The following is an 18,523-nucleotide window of genomic DNA, read 5'->3' as shown; positions in this document are numbered from 1 at the left end:
TGTTTATCTGTGTCAGTTAATCACTTTAGCCAGACAACCATGTTAAATGTTGATTAACATCAAGACTTCCAGTGATAAAAATTTATTATAGGCTTTTTTCTGTTCTGCGCCCCAGAAAGCTTCCTCTGTCCATTTTATTTATAGACTTAATGTCGGAGGTTGAGCGGTTGATATTTATATAATACATTTGTATCGTATTTAACAAATAACTTTTGATTATTTAAAGAGATTTTCAAATAATGATTTTAGCTCAATATGGCGCCCCCTCTCTGTGCGCTGCATATACAACACTAAACAGCGAAAACGAAACTTACCACAGTGTCATCAGTAGCCTACACATCCTGAGGGAATTTAGTAAAGGTTCAAGCACATGCAACATGAGTTTCCAGATATACTTTTCAGATAGGAGACAGAGACTGGAGAGAATATCAGTTTCTGTGGCGAATTCAGAAGAGGAGTTCAGGAACACCACAGTGCAGGAGTTAAAGAGAAAACTCATTCCTGAAGACCAACGTAAGTCCAACACTTCAGTCTTCTGTGTGCATTAGCTAAGTAGATTGTGATGTTAACAAAGAAAATCTGTATTTAAATGTAGATTCAGCTCTTATTAACGAGAAGCCTGAGATTTAAGGGTTGCATGTTGCACCAGTTAATTAAGAACAGTTTAAAAATAGGCTATAGGATTTGTTGATCTATGGGCTTTATTTTATATCGAGTTGTGTTGCACCACTTAGGCCTAATTTTAAATATGATTAACAAATATGGGATTAGAATTCTAAACTGCGATTAAAACCTACATTTACGATTAATTTTCTCCGCCATTATGGATTTGCCACATTGTAAATAAACACCAACAATGTTTATATTCCATTTTCTTCTTTATTGGCCACCAGAAACTCTCTTTCTGACAATAATTGCTCTTGCCGATAAAGTTTAACTTGTAGAATATCAGCTTTTTATAAACTGCATGTTAGGCTTTGTGAGACCGTTATTGCAGATGGCAATGAAAATATTGCGGCAGGGCGTGCGGATTTAATAAACCTGGAAATATGTATCAGTTAATACAGTGATATGGCAGCATAACATGACAAAACAACCTAGATTTGAAAAAAGTGCATATCTGCTCTTGACCAGCAGCTACACCTGAGAAATGTGGAGGACGAAACCTGCGAAAACAATAAATACAATTGTACATCGATAAATACATAAAGAAATACATGTGCCAAAAATTACACAAATAAATACATAAATCCACATATTCCTGCATAAATAAATAAATAATTAAATGTGTAAAGAGAACAATAATTAAATAAATAAAACGAATGATAGGGGAAATTATAATTTTTTTATGTTAAATGAAATAAATGAAAGTTATTCATTTTTTAATGTAGCTCCGTATTTACTTTTCCTTGACGCAACATGCTAATGAGAAGGTGCCAATCAAGCATCAGAAAGCGGTCTCTGTGCCACCATTGACTGACACTGTTGAGGACAGTAGCTACACAATCTGCGGATTATTTTCTCCTCAGAGTAGATGATCTACAGTTAGCAGCTACTGTACATCTGAGGCGGCATCAGAGCCGCTACTGTACTTCTGAGGCGGCGTCAGAGCCGTTACAGTACATCTGAGGCGGCGTCAGAGCCTTTACTGTACATCTGAGGCGGCGTCAGAGCCGCTACTGTACATCTGAGGCGGCGTCAGAGCCGTTACAGTACATCTGAGGCGGCGTCAGAGCTGCTACTGTACATCTGAGGCGGCGTCAGAGCCGTAACTGTACTTCTGAGGCGGCGTCAGAGCCGCTACTGTACATCTGAGGCGGCGTCAGAGCCGCTACTGTACATCTGAGGCGGCGTCAGAGCCGTTACTGTACATCTGAGGCGGCGTCAGAGCCGTTACAGTACATCTGAGGCGGCGTCAGAGCCGTTACAGTACATCTGAGGCGGCGTCAGAGCCGTTACTGTACATCTGAGGCGGCGTCAGAGCCGCTACTGTACATCTGAGGTGGCGTCAGAGCCGCTACTGTACATCTGAGGCGGCGTCAGAGCCGCTACTGTACATCTGAGGTGGCGTCAGAGCCGCTACTGTACATCTGAGGCGGCGTCAGAGCCGTTACTGTACATCTGAGGCGGCGTCAGAGCCGCTACTGTACATCTGAGGCGGCGTCAGAGCCGCTACTGTACATCTGAGGCGGCGTCAGAGCCGTTACTGTACATCTGAGGCGGCGTCAGAGCCGCTACTGTACATCTGAGGCGGTGTCAGAGCCTTTACTGTACATCTGAGGCGGCGTCAGAGCCGTTACTGTACATCTGAGGCGGCGTCAGAGCCGTTACTGTACATCTGAGGCGCCGCTACTGTACATCTGAGGCGGTGTCAGAGCCTTTACTGTACATCTGAGGCGGTGTCAGAGCCTTTACTGTACATCTGAGGCGGTGTCAGAGCCTTTACTGTACATCTGAGGCGCTGCTACTGTACATCTGAGGCGGCGTCAGAGCCGTTTGACCGCTGAAATAGGGCAGGAAAGTTAGTTTTAGGTTTGATATTAAAGTGCAAATAAATAAATGCACAAATAAATAAATGAAAAAATAAATGTGTGTAATATCGTGTGTTCGCTGTTACGTTTCTTCCACAGTTGAAAAGACAATACTTGTCTACTATGATCGCAAGACACTGAAGAAGAATCACACACTGGGTTTCTACGGCATTAAACATGAGGATCATATTATCGCAGAGCGCCGTGGAAGTATGCATTATTTACACTAGTATTTGACATTATTAAAAGCATTTATTCATAGTCTTAAACTAACTGACCTTTTTATTTCAGGCTCCTATACATGGACATATATGAAGTTTTCTTCTGCTGGGGTCGAGAAAAAAGGTCAGTTTCAGAGTCTAAAGTCCACAAATGCTTGTTTTCTCTATCAGGGGTTTTGTAAAAGAAAATTACAGCGTTTACACACATCAGGCCCTTTTCTGTTGACATTTTGTCTTTTTTTATGAGTTTTGTGCTTCATTTTGTGGCAATATAAATTGAAACTTTATCATGATTAGTGTAAAATACCTTTATTATTGATCCTTCACATTATTAAAGGCACCGATAGACAGGCAAACAAATCTGTAAACTTCTGCTTTGCTTCATGTTATCTCTCACAGTAACAAGTTCCTTTGAAGATGACGATGATGAAGATAAAGGACTGCCCAGGACTCAATCTATGGACCATTTGGCTCTGATGCAACAGACTGACCCGTGGCAGTGTTGTGTATCATAGTTCAGTACAGCCTCACGTAATCCACAGATATATATTCATACTGTCATCAGTTAAAGTGTCATATCTTTAACATTCACGATTAACATTCACTCTCATATTCTCTTAAGAAGTCAGCCTCTTAATGTAAAACGGTTCTGTAAGACTGAAAATACTGGTTGAGGCCTGGTTTATGAGACAAAATGGCCCTGCTGGCTAATTAACATTCGACATCCCCCATACAACCCATACAACCTCCCTTCCTCTCAGGAACAACTAAGAACTCACACAAGAACATGGTTTAATGTGAATGTTTCCACAGGAGTAAATCACGCACATCTTATTTTCACTACGGGTGCTGGACCACCAGGTACATTATTTGTACAGAAAAAACTAAGAAATTCAAAGAGACTATATGTATTACCATTCATAAAGACTATCCGTACGTCAAGACAAAAAACATAGAGAATCAACAAAAAAGTCAATTTTTTGTCTTGACGTACGGATAGTCTTTATGAATGGTAATACATATAGTCTCTTTGAATTTCTTAGTTTTTTCTGTACAAATAATGTAATAAGTGTGATGTACCATCTGATATGTTTTTTACACTGGAATAGAAAAAAATGTATGTTAGACAATTTAACAATTTAACAGGGGGAATCAATATGTAAATATGTTAATATATAATTATTAATCCTTGCTGGACACGATGTATAAATATGTAAATATCAATGTATGTTGATGGATGTATCCAATTTGTGTGATGGTGGGGTCACGTGATACAGACTTTAAGAAGGGGTAACTGTTTTGTACACTTCCTGTTAGTCTGAGGAAGGGCCATGTGAGGCCCGAAACGTCACTAATAAAAGTTTTTTGAATGGGAGCTTATTCGGTGTGCGGATCTGTTGCTTACTACTTAATGTGAATGTTTATCATTGACTGGTATGTTTTTGGTGTCATTTGAAATGTCTCAAAGTGAGTGGTACAGATATCTCATATCCAGATAGATCAAATAAAAGGAAATAAGGTTTATAGAAGTTTAGAGCAGAGATAAGGTCAGATAAGGCCAACACCCTCTAATTGGATAGAAGCCATTTGAGGGTGGTCTCCCCCATCCCATGTCACCTGGTCAAAGTGGATAAAGGAAGGTGTTTTCGCTCTCTCTGGGCTCTTTTTGGCTGGACAGGTGGTCTCTCTCTCTCTCTCTCTCTCTCTCTCTCTCTCTCTCTCTCTCTCTCTCTCTCCCTCTCCCTCTCTCCCTTCTTCTCTCTTTCTCTCTCAGGTACAAGCTGGGTAAGATTATTTGGTGTAACCGATGTATAACCATGTTCTAGATATTTGAATTGATTGTGGAATTGATCTCTGATATCTGAAATATTAAATTGTTACATGAGATTATTCTAACTGATTTTGACATTGTTCATTTAATAGTTAAAAGCAATAGTCAAACATTCGCTCACTTTTAGTGAGGCACAGATGTTATTAAAACCTTTCATTTATGGAGTTGAGAATAACGAGTAAATACATATGATTAATGTATTACAAATTTAACCAACCAATACTTTGCATGAGTGAGGACAGAACACGTGATAACCTTCCCTGTGTATAGGCGAACCGGCGTTGGACCAATATATCGGGCCTTACAGTTCCTAAAAAGAATTTATAATGAATTTATAAAGATTTACAAAGTTAAGAGTTTGGTTCTGACATGCATGCATTTCCTGTATATTTCTGTACATTCATAAGCAAATATTGTGCATAGCCCTTTCTTTTACAGTTATTAAATAATACGTGAGAATTTTCTCTTTGTGCTTTCAATGGCTAAACATAAGTAATTTCATCCATTTCAATTTGCTTTAACGTTATCTCAGTTATGATTACTCGATATAATAAAAAAATGTAAAGAATACTGTAAAAAAAAATGTTTTAACTTAAAGCATTCGAGCTGCCTTAAAATTTTAAGTTTAGTCAACTCAAATATCCAAGTTGTTGGTCAACAAAAATGTAATTTTTTACATTACACAAGTATACATCTTTTTTTTTCTTTCTTTTTTTTACAGATGCAACTTAAAAAAAAAATATTTGTATAATTCATATCAATAGGTGCGTTGGACTTGATTCGACTGATCGGCATTTGACTTGAATTATTAATTGAACAACATTCAAATACAATCCTTCGTACTTCTATTAAAACATGTAGTATTCATGTTGACCGTATTTGATTAACAGAAGAGAGAGGGAGAGAGAGAGGGGGAGGGAGAGAGAGAGAGTGAGAGAGAGAACACCTTCTAACATTAACAAGTCCATTCAGGTCTTTATATCGCAGCCAGCTTTAGAATACAAGCCAAAACTCCTAAACCGGTTCACACACAACACACATGCTGTCCCATTTAAATCTTTTCACATAAAAAGTGTTTAAGTTGACAAATGGCCAAGAAAAAGTACTTTTTTTGGAAAACAACTTTTTAAGAAAAAAATACATGGAGTATGAAAACCGCAGTTTCAGAAAATAGTCGTGGTCACTCATTTTGTCAATGACTTCACATATTTTTTTCACGTTTTCACTCAACAGTAGGCTACTGTAAATGTGTCCTATGGTGTGATATTTAAAAAGTACTAACAAATTATATTAAAAAAACATAAAAAAAACAGAATTGTTCACATTATTAAAACATTAGTTTCTTAAAGTGATATTTATTTTACATGAAAGTAGCCTAATTAGAATCATTTTCACCATGAATAGATGAACCTGATAAACTTTTCCCTACGAATGTCAATAAAACTTTTTCGCCAACCTTACAAAACTGTTTGAAATTGTACCTATTTAAGAGGAGATATTACTGTAACTCCCCTAATGCCAAACTTGACTCTTTTTTTAAAAGATATTTTAAAATAAGTATTTTTTCTGTTGTTTTATAGTCATACCATAGGACAAAACCTCACACCAAAGGACAAAGATAGTCATTGCATAAAAAGAGTCGTGTTTTTATAGAGTGTTTTTTGTAACAATTATAAAGGAGGACATTTGTTTTTTTTGTTGAAACTTTATCTACATTCAGATTATATAGTCCAGCACGGAGTTTTGTCCTGACCAAACCTTTGCATCATGTCACTGTACCGGTCAATATCTCAATCTCATCGGGAATCCCGAGAACATCAGCCAGAATTGGTAGGTCACGTTTTCTTACACGAAATTAAAGCATTCGTATTCCTATAATCAAGATTAAAAGGCAAGTATTACACGGTAAATCTAGGTTTTTAGACTTTTTTACATCATGCAATAGTAAAAACTGCTCTTCTGACGATAGATTGTCATTTAATGCCAAAAGCAATCTTTCTCTTATTGCTTTTTTAAGTGACTTTTTTAAAAATCTCAATAAATGACCGAATGCCGCGTGCGCCGCCCTGGTTACGGTTGCTAAGAGATCTTTACGGTCTTGGCGACGGCCGTTGCTAAACTATCATGTGAGCATCAGTGCAGTTACTACTAGATCCTGAGGGAATATAGTTAAAGTTCGAGCACATTCAACATGAGTTTCCAGATCTACTTTACAAATAGGAGACACGGAGACGTGGGAACAAGAGTTTCTGTGGCGAATTCAGAAGAGGAGTTCAGGAACACCACAGTGCAGGAGTTAAAGAGAAAACTCATTCCTGAAGACCAACGTAAGTCCAACACTTCAGTCTTCTGTGTGCATTAGCTAACATATGTGAAGGAGATTGTGATGTTAACACAGAAAATCTGTATTTGAATGTAGATTCAGCTCTTATTAACGGAGAAGCCTGAGATTTAAAGGGGTGGTTGATTATGATTTGACTTTTCTAACTTTAGTTAGTGTGTAATGTTGATGTCTGAACATAAACAACATCTACAAAGTTACGACGCTCAAAGTTTAAAGCAAAGGGAGATATATACTTTTACAGAAATCGCTTTTTAAGGATTACAACAAACAGCTGGTAGGAAATTTATTTATTTATTTATTTATTAATGCTCAATAACATAAGAACATTTTCAAGGAATTCCATATAAATACAAATACATAAAAATAATAATAATAAAAAAAACAATGAAAAACAAAGTATGACATGGCAAAGAGATATGACAAAGATGCATATACAATTGTATTGACACAATAACATACACATACAAGCAAAGCTTTAAAGTTCATGTATTTTCTTTAAATATTTCTTCATAGTATTTTATACATCTGATCTTAGGGATTTTGTATTATTTATATAACGAAGAGATTTAAGAAGTGAGATTAATCAGCTGGTAGGAACTACACGACATTCCTCCAGGGTCAGTGACATCACCAACCCTAAAATGTATATGACATGAGAACAGACATTTAAATGAGACTAAGGAAAACACATAAATAATAAAATAAACATAATAATAATAATAATAATAATAATAATAATAATGTGATATACAACAGAAACAGAAATTGTAATCCGCAGATTGTGTAGCTACTGTCCTCAACAGTGTCAGCCAATGGTGGCACAGAGACCGACTTCTGATGCTTGATTGACACCATCAAAAGTAAAAGTAAATACGGAGCTACATAAAAAAATTAATAATAATAAACGGTTAAAAGGAAAAAAGACAACTTTCAGTTTAAGATTTCCGTTAAATTTTTTTTTATATATTTAATATGCAGGAATAGGTGGATTTATGTGTTTATCTCTTTATTTATTTCCACATTTATTTGATTATATATTTTTCTATTTAGAATTTTGTGGATTTTATATATTTATTTCTTTGTTAAAGCTACACTGTGTAATATTTTCCCCCATCTAGCGGTGAAATTGTATATGACTACCCAGCGAATATTAGTTTCTGTTCCTTTCAGTTTCGAGGGCGTTTTAACTCCTACGGTGGCCGTATTATTCCAAGATTAACATGGCTTCCCGTTCGACTTCGTCCAATAGCGCCTTTAAAACTATTCATCACCTGTGGTCCGTCGCAGCACAGATTTATGTTACAAGGTAAACAATACTTTTTCACCACTGGCGTGAGGAAAAGTAACGCAAGTTATAGTAGAGGTCGTTCTGGCGTTATGCACAACGATGCTATAGTTAGACAAGCAACTATAAAACTTCGAATTTACATATATAGGCTGAATTACCTGCCGAGAAGAAAGCAGGCAACTTCGGCATCCGTTTATAAATCTTTGCTCCTCATGAGCTCTTTCCATCTGGGAGAAGTTACTCCGGTATTGACTTTGGTCTTGCTGATTTGCCTGTCGCGGTGACGTTTTAATTCTTGGCGACTCTGCTACATGTCCTCGAGAACAGGAGAGATCCTCCATCAGCAACCTTTCAAATCTGCCGGCAGTCGCGAGTAATCTCCCCCTCGCATTCGTCACGGCAGGGCCGGAGTGGGGCCACTTTTCAGCCCGGGAGTTTCAGGCCCAAGACCGGCCCACTTTTTCCATGGTGGAATTCCAAATTAGCACTTTTTCTAAATTGGATAAATGAAGCAACAGTTCAGCTCTTACTGTTGTGTAGTTTGTATTAATACCATGGGTTAACAAATAATGTAAAGGTTAAATAATAATTCACTTAGACTTTATAAGAAGCAATTGTGACTTTTTCACACAATTCTGACTTTATATCTTGCAGTTCTGACTTTATAAGCAACTGCAACTTTATTTCATGCAGTTCTGACTTTATATCTTGCAATTCTGACTTTATAAGAAGCAATTGCGACTTTATATCACGCAATTCTGACTTTATATCTCGCAATTCTGACTTTATATCACGCAATTCTGACTTTATATCTTGCAGGTCTGACTTTATAAGCAACTGCAACTTTATTTCATGCAGGTCTGACTTTATATCTTGCAATTCTGACTTTATAAGAAGCAATTGCGATTTTATATCACGCAATTCTGACTTTATATCTCGCAATTCTGACTTTATAACACGCAATTGCGACTTTATTTCACGCAATTTTGACTTTATATGTCGCAATTCTGAGAAATAAAGTCAGAATTGCGAGATGTAAACTCGCAATTGTGAGATAAAAAGTCGCAATTATCTTTTAAAATGTTTTATTCTGTGGCGGAAACAAAGCTTCCATACCTCCTGGCCTTTTCCTCCCATCCATCCTCCCTGACGTGTACCGTTACGGTAGGGCCGGCCCAGCTATCGGTAGGGCCGGCGGTGCCGCGGTAGCCTACCTGAGAAAAACGTTTTGGAAAAGACGGACTATGGACCCAACCAACTCTATAGGAGGGGAGGGGAGAACTCCCTCACATGGTACAACCCATGCAGAGGCTGCGCGCTGCGGTGTCAGAATGCGAAACGTGTGTAGCCTATGTAACTAACGTGACATTGAAATGTAAAATAAAAAATAAAATCCTCGACCGGCCCAAAAGTGAAGCAGCCCACCGGGAATTCGCCCGATTCTCCCGATTACCCACTCCGGGCCTGCGTCACGGTGTCACTGAGTGTAAAACGCGAAAGGCGAAGCTTGAATTTACAGGTATGTCCCTCTTTGGCGAATGTATTTTCAAGATGGAGGCGCAACATGACTGCCGCCATTCAAGATTTGCCCGTCCGATTATAAATGGCAGATTCTACGCTTACGAGAATACTTTATTAGTTGGTGGAAGTAATTACACATGAATGAGCACATATACTTTTGATTGACAAACTGTTTTTTGCTAAGAATCAATTTAAAAAGTTACAAAGTGTAGCTCTAACCGAGGAATTGGAAGCTTTTTGGTAGATTTTCTCTCTGCTATCACGCTTTCGTACAATCCAGTGCACCTGCGAACTTCAGGTGTGTGCACGTGCGCAGGGGGGGGGGGGGGGGTTGTCTATTAATTGGCCAATGAAATGGGACTTCTATTGTACGCGATGATGTCATGAAACCCGCGTCCCCGACGCTCTGAAACGCTAACATGGCTTAATGCATTTGACTGATATTAAAAGAAATAAACGTCTAACATCATCGCATACAATAGAAGTCCCATTTCATTGGCTAGGTGTCAACCAATAAAACGCCTCCTTTTTTCCCTAAAAGCGGCTGATTTATGTTGTTCTGTCGGAGCATAGTGTCGGTTTCAGTGAATATGATCAAAAAAATCTTGCCGACTGCAGCTTTAATTGCTAATGCTCTTTTTACACACAGACTGAACAGAATTAAGCATTGCTTGGTGATTGGTTGAGCTAAACTGGTATTATCTAATTGTGTAGTTAAATTTAACAGCTGACAGATATTCAACATAATTCATGTGTGAGACAGTCTAACAGAAGGACGGACAAAACCAGTCAAATATCAACTTGTTCTGCTCATATTTTATTACCGTTTTCTAAACTATAGCGAATAAACTGATAATGTGAGAAATGTTGAAGGAGTCTGAATAAAGTTTGGTTTGACTGTATATTCCTCTCTTCTTTGTCCAACACCGATATCAGCGAAGGATCTCGATAGCAGAAATGTGTACATAAATGCATAAATAAATAAATGTGTGTGTGATATTATGTGTGTTTGCTGTTCCTCATGTTGTTACGTTTCTTTCACAGTTGAAAACACAGTACTTGTCAACTATCATTACAACACACTGAAGAAGAATCGCACACTGGGTTTCTACGGCATTAAACATGGGGATCGTATTTACGCAGTGCGCCGTGGAAGTATGCATTATTCACACTAGTATTTGACATTATTAAAAGCATTTATTTTATAGTCTTACACTGACTGATGACCTTTTCATTTCAGGCTCCTATACAGTGGCATCCATGGATTTCTCTGGATCTGTGGATTCCTCTTTATCCGTGGAAATCTCTTCTCTTGGTCAAGTGTCGACAGGTCAGTTCCCTTTCAAGGGAACTCGAACTGCGTCGGTGACGACACTAGGGGAACGCCCTTCAGCGTAGCACGTCTGAATTCATGAATGAAACCGAATCCAATCCTATTGGCGTTGCGTGATGACGTAGTGTGTGACGGCATATACGGATGTGTACAAAAGCACGCCGGCACACAGAAATGTCAGCTTTTTGCTATTCAGCAAGCGCTCTGTGTGTGTGAAACAATTCTGTCCTATTTGGTGTTGTATGTTAATCTCGCGTTTGTCGAGGCAACGCGTAGATTTAAGGTCTGCTTTGCAATACAGAATCTAGTAGCTCGGATCTCGCGTTTGCTGAGGCAGCGCGTTGATTACGAGTGTACTTTGCAGTTTGCTATACGATTCTATGACTGACATCTCGCGTTTGCCGAGGCAGCGCGTAGATTGAATGTCTGCATTGCAATACAGAATCTAGTAGCTCGAATCTCGCGTTTGCCGAGGCGCGCGTTGATTACGAGTCTATTTGCAGTTTGCAATAAAGATATAGGCATGTAGTCATAACTCGCCCACTCGCACACAGTGCGTTTCGGGTCTCTCAGCCGCGCCTGTTGACTTTCTTCTCGAGAGATGAAAGCCAAATTTATTGTGAACCACTCGAATCTCGCGTTTGTTGAGACAGCGCGTTAAGGGTCTGCAATAAAAGGGACACACGCGATCTGGGAAATACTGTTTGGGTGCGAGGCATTCACAGTCAGCTCCTGAGGGTGCTGGCAGGCTGTTCATTGTGAAATAACTCGCCGCACACAGTCGTGCGTTTCGGGTGTTTCAGCCTCGCGCCTGTTGACTTTCTTCTCGAGGGATGAAAGCCAATTTGTAACGGCTCGCGTTTGCCGAGGCAGCGTGTAGTAGATCGTATAAATAAGTATTTAAACAGTATTCTGGTGCACTATCCAGTGTTTATGGCTACATTTAATTCTGAGGAATTAAAATAATTAAAATATTATCTGACTTTAGAACTTGGTTAGATATTTGAATTCAGCCTAATATCTGAAGGAGAGTGTCGCTTCTAGAAGTCCCCCTCAAAAAAAAAAAAAAAAAAGCAAAAGCTGAGCTTGGGACTCTAGGTGGCGCTCTCGCCCAAGCCTCCTGAGAAGACGGATCTGAGGACTGTCCTTCAGGCCAGGAAGGTGTCGGGAGAGAGGTCCTAACTTATGTGAGACCTTGGAGGGCTGGCCCCCCCAAAAAGAGAGCGATCGAGATCCTCCCTCTCACCGGGCCCTCAGGAAACTAGTGTCAGCATCCCGCCGCTAATTGCGCTTCGGGACACATCAGTTTCCAGCGAACGCACGCTGCTCTGTCTGCCCCAAGAGCTTGCGGCCGGGCAGCGCTGGCGTCCGCACACCGAGAGTCGTTTTCGATTATTCCCTGCCGGTCCTCCGCTTCAGGGTATCGTCAAGGGCTCTCACAAGACACTTGACACCAACCCTTAGGGGCTGGTTCCCTTGCTGAATTTTTGTCGAGGCATGGCAACGTCTCCCCAATATTTCTCCATGGGTCCTGCGCACTGTAGAAATAGGGTACAGGCTGCAGTTCCAGGCTGCCCACCAAAAAAAGAGGTAAGTATCAACGGGGTGGTTTGGACTGCAGTAGACCCAGAGCAGGGTCTGGTGTTAGAACAGGAAGTTTACTCGCTGCTGGCAAAAGGGGCCATAGAGCATGTTCCCCCACCAGTCAGGGAGTCCGGATTCTACAGCCGGTACTTCATAGTTCCGAAGAAGGATGGAGGGTTGCGTCCACTTTTAGATCTGAGGCACTTGAATCGGTCTCTGAGTAGGTTCAGGTTCAAGATGCTCACTATTCCCATCATCGTGAGTCAAATTCAATCCGAGGATTGGTTTGTCACGATAGATCTAAAAGACGCCTACTTCCACATCTCCATCCTTCCATCTCACAGGAAGTTCCTGAGGTTTGCTTTCGGGGGCGAAGCTTACCAATATCGGGTTCTTCCGTTCGGCCTAGCACTCTCCCCTCGCACATTTACCAAGTGTATGGATGCAGCTCTAGCACCCCTGAGGCTCGAGGGCATCAGGGTGCTCAATTACATCGACGACTGGTTAATATTGGCCCAGTCGCGAGAGCTGGCGATTCGGCATAGAGATGTCGTCCTCGCCCGCATCCAGAGCCTGGGGTTAAGACTCAACACGAAGAAGAGCGTGTTGACACCAGCCCAGAGAACCACGTTCCTGGGAGTGGTGTGGGACTCGGTCACGATGCGGGCTCAGTTGTCTCCTGCTCGGATCGAGTCTATCCTGACCACAGTGTCCAGGTTGAAGCTAGGCCAGGCCGTCACTGTCAAACACTTTCAGAGAGTGTTGGGTCTCATGGCAGAAGCGTCCAGCGTGATACCTTCTGGCCTGCTACACATGAGAGCTTTGCAGTGGTGGTTGAGAACCAAGGGGTTTTCCCCGAGGGGAAACCCATTCCGCTTGATAAGGGTTACGCACAGATGCCTTCGTTCCCTGTCAATTTGGAAGAAGCCTTGGTTCTTGTCCCAGGGTCCCAATTTGGGAGCGTTATGTCGCCGAGTATCTATTTCGACAGACGCCTCCCTCACGGGCTGGGGCGCGGTCATGGACGGCCGTTTTACGAGAGGCCTCTGGCAGGACCATCATTCCTCTTGGTACATAAATTGCCTAGAAATGTTGGCGGTGTTCCGGGTTTTGAGGAGCTTCCTGCCAGACCTCCATGGTCGCCATGTCCTTGTAAGAACCGACAACATGTCAGTGGTGTCTTATTTGAACCGCCAGGGGGGTCTGAGGTCGCGCCCTCTGTGCAGACTGGCGCATCAGATCCTCCTGTGGTCCCAGCGGAGACTATCGTCTCTCAGGGCGATGTATGTCCCGGGGGACCAGAATCAGGGAGCAGACGTCCTGTCGAGGCAGGGGCTGAGGCCCGGGGAGTGGCGACTCCACCCAGAGGTGGTGGAAGCCATGTGCGTGAGATTTGGCCCAGTGGAAGTGGATTTTTTCGCGTCTCAAGAGACGTCCCACTGTCCACTGTGGTTTTCTCTCAGGCATCCAGCTCCGCTGGGGCTGGACGCCATGATGCAGACGTGGCCGAGGCTGCGTCTGTACGCATTTCCCCCGATCGCTCTGCTCCCAGCAGTTCTGGAAAGGGTCCGTCGAGACAGAGTCAGTCTACTTTTAGTAGCCCCGTTTTGGCCGGCCCGAGTATGGTTTTCGGACATCATTTCACTCCTGGCAGGCCCGCCATGGCAGATCCCTCTGAGGAGGGACTTGCTGTCCCAGGCGGAGGGCTCAGTTCCCAAGCTGTGGAAACTGTGGGTCTGCCCCCTGAGGGGGGCACAGTACCTAGAAGCCGGCCTGTCAGCTGGAGTGGTCGAAACCATATTAACTTCCAGAGCTCCCTCCACGAGGAAGTTATACGGCCTTAAGTGGAATGTATTTTCCGTTTGGTGCAGAGAGCGTGACTTGGACCCAGTTAACTGCCCAGTGGCTTCAGTACTGGAGTTTCTCCAAGACCGCTTTTCTGCCGGGCTTACCCCGTCCACACTCAAGGTTTATGTGGCTGCCATTGCGGCTTTCCACGCTCCTCTGAGTGATGGCCCGCTGGGGAGGCATCACTTGGTCGTACGCTTCCTACGTGGAGCCTGGAGGATGAGACCTGCGACTCGCGCCAGAGTTCCCTCTTGGGACCTGGCAGTGGTTCTCGAAGGGCTGGCCGAGGCTCCCTTCGAACCACTGGAGTCGGCTGAGGCCAAGAACCTTTCGTTTAAGGTGGTCTTTTTGTTGGCCATTACTTCTCTGAGGAGGGTAGGAGATCTCCGGGTGCTCTCTATTTCCTATGGGTGCTTGGAGTTTGCTCCAGGCAACATTAAGGCCATCTTACATCCCAGGCCCGGCTATTTGCCCAAGGTGCCATCTAATGTGGCACGGCCTATGGTTCTGCAGGCATTTCATCCTCCACCTCACGTGACGGCGGATGAGGAGAGACTTCATCTGCTCTGCCCTGTCAGAGCACTGCAGTGTTATATTCAGAGGTCCTCCTCATGGCGGAAGTCAGACCAGTTGCTGGTGTGTTTTGGGTCGCCCAAGAAGGGGCTTCCCACCTCTAAACAGACCATCAGTAACTGGATCGTTCAGACTATTTCCCTGGCCTATCAGGTGCGCAAATTGCCTTCACCTAAGGCCGTGAGAGCTCACTCCACCAGAGGCATGGCGTCCTCTAGAGCCCTCCTTTCAGGGGTTTCTATCCATGACATATGTGAGGCGGCTGGCTGGGCCACTCCGCACACATTCATGAGGTTTTACAGTCTGGACCTTCCCTCTACACCCGGTGCACGAGTGCTTTCGTCCTAAGTGCGCCTGAAGACAGCTTCACACTAGGATGAGCGGGGTTCGTTGTGGTATAGTGGGTATCTCGTTCCCCTAGTGTCGTCACCGACGCAGTTCGAGTTCCCTCGAAAGGGAACGTCTCGGGTTACGTATGTAACCCTTGTTCCCTGAGAAAGGGAACGAGACACTGCGTCGGTTCGCCACACCTCACCCCGCCTGGAGCACTTGCTTCATAGCAAAAGCTGACATTTCTGTGTGCCGGCGTGCTTTTGTACACATCCGTATATGCCGTCACACACTACGTCATCACGCAACGCCAATAGGATTGGATTCGGTTTCATTCATGAATTCAGACGTGCTACGCTGAAGGGCGTTCCCCTAGTGTCGTCACCGACGCAGTGTCTCGTTCCCTTTCTCAGGGAACAAGGGTTACATACGTAACCCGAGACGTTTCTCTTTTGCGTCTAAAGTCCACAAATGCTTGTTTTCTCTATCAGTGGTTTTGTAAAAAAAAAAAAAAAAAAAAAAAAATCACAGCGTTTACACACATCAGGCCCTTTTGTGCTTCATTTTGTGTCAATATAAATTGAAACTTTATCATGATGAGTGTAAAATACCTTTACTTATTGATCCTTCACATTATTAAAGGCACCGATAGACAGGCAAACAAACCTGTAAACTTCTGCTTGGTTTCACGTTATCTCGCCGCCGGTGTGAGAACGCTAGGCGCGCTTGTGCTGCCGCTTCACGCTGGGACCTGTTTGTCTGCTGTTGTTACGTCTGTTTTTGGATATGTTTTTTCTTGGAATTGACCTTCTTGAATTATTCACTGGACTATTTACACGCTTAAAAGTGTTAGGATAACTGACCTGGCTGTTTCCATGATCCTGTCACACTGATCGGCCACGAGCCCTCTCCATTCCTATCCTCATATCCCCCGCGACACCTGATACTGTGAGTCTCCCCTCTCTTCATCATTTTGTGGTATCACTCCTTGGAATGGTTGGGTAGCCTTCCCTTCCCTGGGTCTGATGGCTAACGTAGTTAAACCGATAAATTGTCGCGTTGGACATCACTGGTCATGTCATCACGTATCCACTTGCAGGTTTTGTTTTTTGGTCTTTTTTGGTCTTTTTTGCTGTTTTTGAATGATGTTAATGAAATTAGTTTCCCAGAGATGGCTTTACAATTTTCTGTAGCCCATCATTAAAGGATTGTTCCGATTGGCACCGGACACTTATAAATGGTGTGAACAACTTGTGGCCGGTTTCATAAAGATAGACTTTGACTATGGTTTAGATATAGTAGATAGTCAGACTTCAGATAGACATCTAAATCAGATCGTAGCACAAAGCACTGAAGACTCTGACTATCTTAAGTAGGACTACACTTGCAATGCATTCTGGGTAAAACAAGATACTTTTCAAAACAAAAAACATGGTGGATCGAGTAAGCGCATTCAACCGCTCGGTGCAGTTTACCCCAGTGGAAAATATGTGTTTGCTGGAGGAGTGTAACAGTTACAAGGACATTTCACTGGGGAAATTTAGCGGAGAATGTAGTAATGTTTAAATTATGAGCCATTTCCCCTTTTCTTTTGGCTGTTTGTAATGTAACTGATTGTTACTGCTGGTTGCCAAGGTAACAGAGTCTTAAACCTCAGTTAGCCTGGGGGTAAGAGGTGTCTAATGTTTTTGGTCTAACTTAAGTCAGTCTTTATTTTTGTGAAACATTCTAACTTGCATTAGACTGGTCTATGAGCAAATTTTAGACTTTTCTAACACTATAGACCGCTCTAAAATAGCTTTGTGAAAACCAGTTTTACACCAACCGCTCTACATAAACCGGTCGCAGAAGAAACTTGGGAATTATCACTACTCGTCTTCTAATAATATTCCGGTTGTCTGTACCAACACCCGTGCGTCGGATACAACACAGCTGGAAAATCGATCCATTAACCTTGGAAATCTAAGTTCATTGCGTTTTGATCCTGACCTCGGAGCCTGCAGACACGCATCTTCAGACCTGCGATGTGCGCTGTTGAACACACGCTCTCTAACTGATAAAGCATCAGTGCTGAATGACGTAATCACTGACACAAACCTGGACATGCTACTTTTGACGGAAACCCGGAAGGTTCCTAATGACCTTTTCAACCTTAACCTCTTAACTCCATCTGGGCTCATCTATTTCTCTCAACCGCGTCTCCATCGTAGCGGTGGAGGGCTGGCTGTAGTTTGCCGTGAGACTATTAAAATTTCCGAGATCGAGTTTCATGATGTTTCAGCATTTGAATACCCAGCGCTGAAAATTACTGGCCAAACGCCACTGGCTGTAATCTTAATTTACCGACCTCCAAAATGTCGATCTGACTTTTTCTCTGAGATTAGTGCATTGCTTACTCTTGTCTGTGGTAGTTACTCATCTGTTATTCTGCTTGGTGATTTTAATATACATGAAAACACTGCACAATGCAATGAATTGATATCTGTGCTAGACTGTTTCAACCTAACTCAACATGTAGCTTCTGCTACTCACTCCAGGGGTCATATACTGGATCTCATATGCACATCTGGCTTAAATAATATTTTTGTTAATGCTTCTGATTTTGCTTTCTCAGATCATAAACTCATAAGCTTCAGTTGTAGTTTTCCAATATCTATATCACCACTGAAGAAAATGCTGACTTATCGTACAAATTAACTCTGTGAATCCCTCTTCTTTCTCTGCTTCAATAAGGGCTTCAACCTTGTCAGAATGTCTACAATCTAACTGTCCGTCAGAAATCTGCTGTATATACAATAACGCTTTGTCTCAAATACTTAAAATACTTAAATAGTCCATCTGCTCGTGCCTCACCCTGGTTCACTCCTGAACTACGAACGATGAACACTGAGGCTCGCCGCCTAGAAAGACTATACAGGAAAACTGGACTTCTCGTGCACCCTTTGGCTTTTAAAGAACACTTGCTTAAGTACCGTACAGCCCTTAACGACGCAAGATCCTCCTATTTCACCTCTATCATTAGGAATTCCAAGTGCAGGCCCAAACCACTCTTTGCAATGGTTAACAAACTCACTAATCCACCACAACATGTTATTTCGGGCTCTGTAGGGCTTGTTAAT

At 42.3% G+C, this 18,523-nt stretch overlaps 1 protein-coding gene across 1 annotated transcript; it reads left to right on the top strand.

The window, feature by feature from the left end:
• The first annotated feature begins 288 nt into the window (after window positions 1–288).
• On the top strand, window positions 289–4,131 carry LOC311282564 (uncharacterized protein). Its single transcript, XM_084396380.1, has 4 exons — window positions 289–513; window positions 2,631–2,741; window positions 2,823–2,876; window positions 3,152–4,131. Exons 1-4 carry the CDS (start codon window positions 378–380, stop codon window positions 3,265–3,267), a joined length of 417 nt encoding a protein of 138 aa, XP_084252506.1. The 5' UTR covers window positions 289–377; the 3' UTR covers window positions 3,268–4,131.
• Window positions 4,132–18,523: the final 14,392 nt, after the last annotated feature.

Source organism: Rutilus rutilus (assembly GCF_951802725.1).
Source record: "Rutilus rutilus genome assembly, chromosome: 23".
In the NCBI taxonomy this organism is placed as follows: domain Eukaryota; kingdom Metazoa; phylum Chordata; class Actinopteri; order Cypriniformes; family Leuciscidae; genus Rutilus; species Rutilus rutilus.
This window is presented reverse-complemented; position numbering and strand designations above follow the sequence as displayed.

What these genes read in the sequence shown, in the direction of transcription:
- LOC311282564 (XM_084396380.1), top strand. Translation starts at nt 378, where the DNA reads ATGAGTTTCCAGATATACTTTTCAGATAGGAGACAGAGACTGGAGAGA. An exon ending in ACTCATTCCTGAAGACCAAC is followed by an intron (nt 514 to 2,630) that starts GTAAGTCCAACA and finishes TTTCTTCCACAG; the next exon opens with TTGAAAAGACAATACTTGTC. An exon ending in TATCGCAGAGCGCCGTGGAA is followed by an intron (nt 2,742 to 2,822) that starts GTATGCATTATT and finishes TTTTTATTTCAG; the next exon opens with GCTCCTATACATGGACATAT.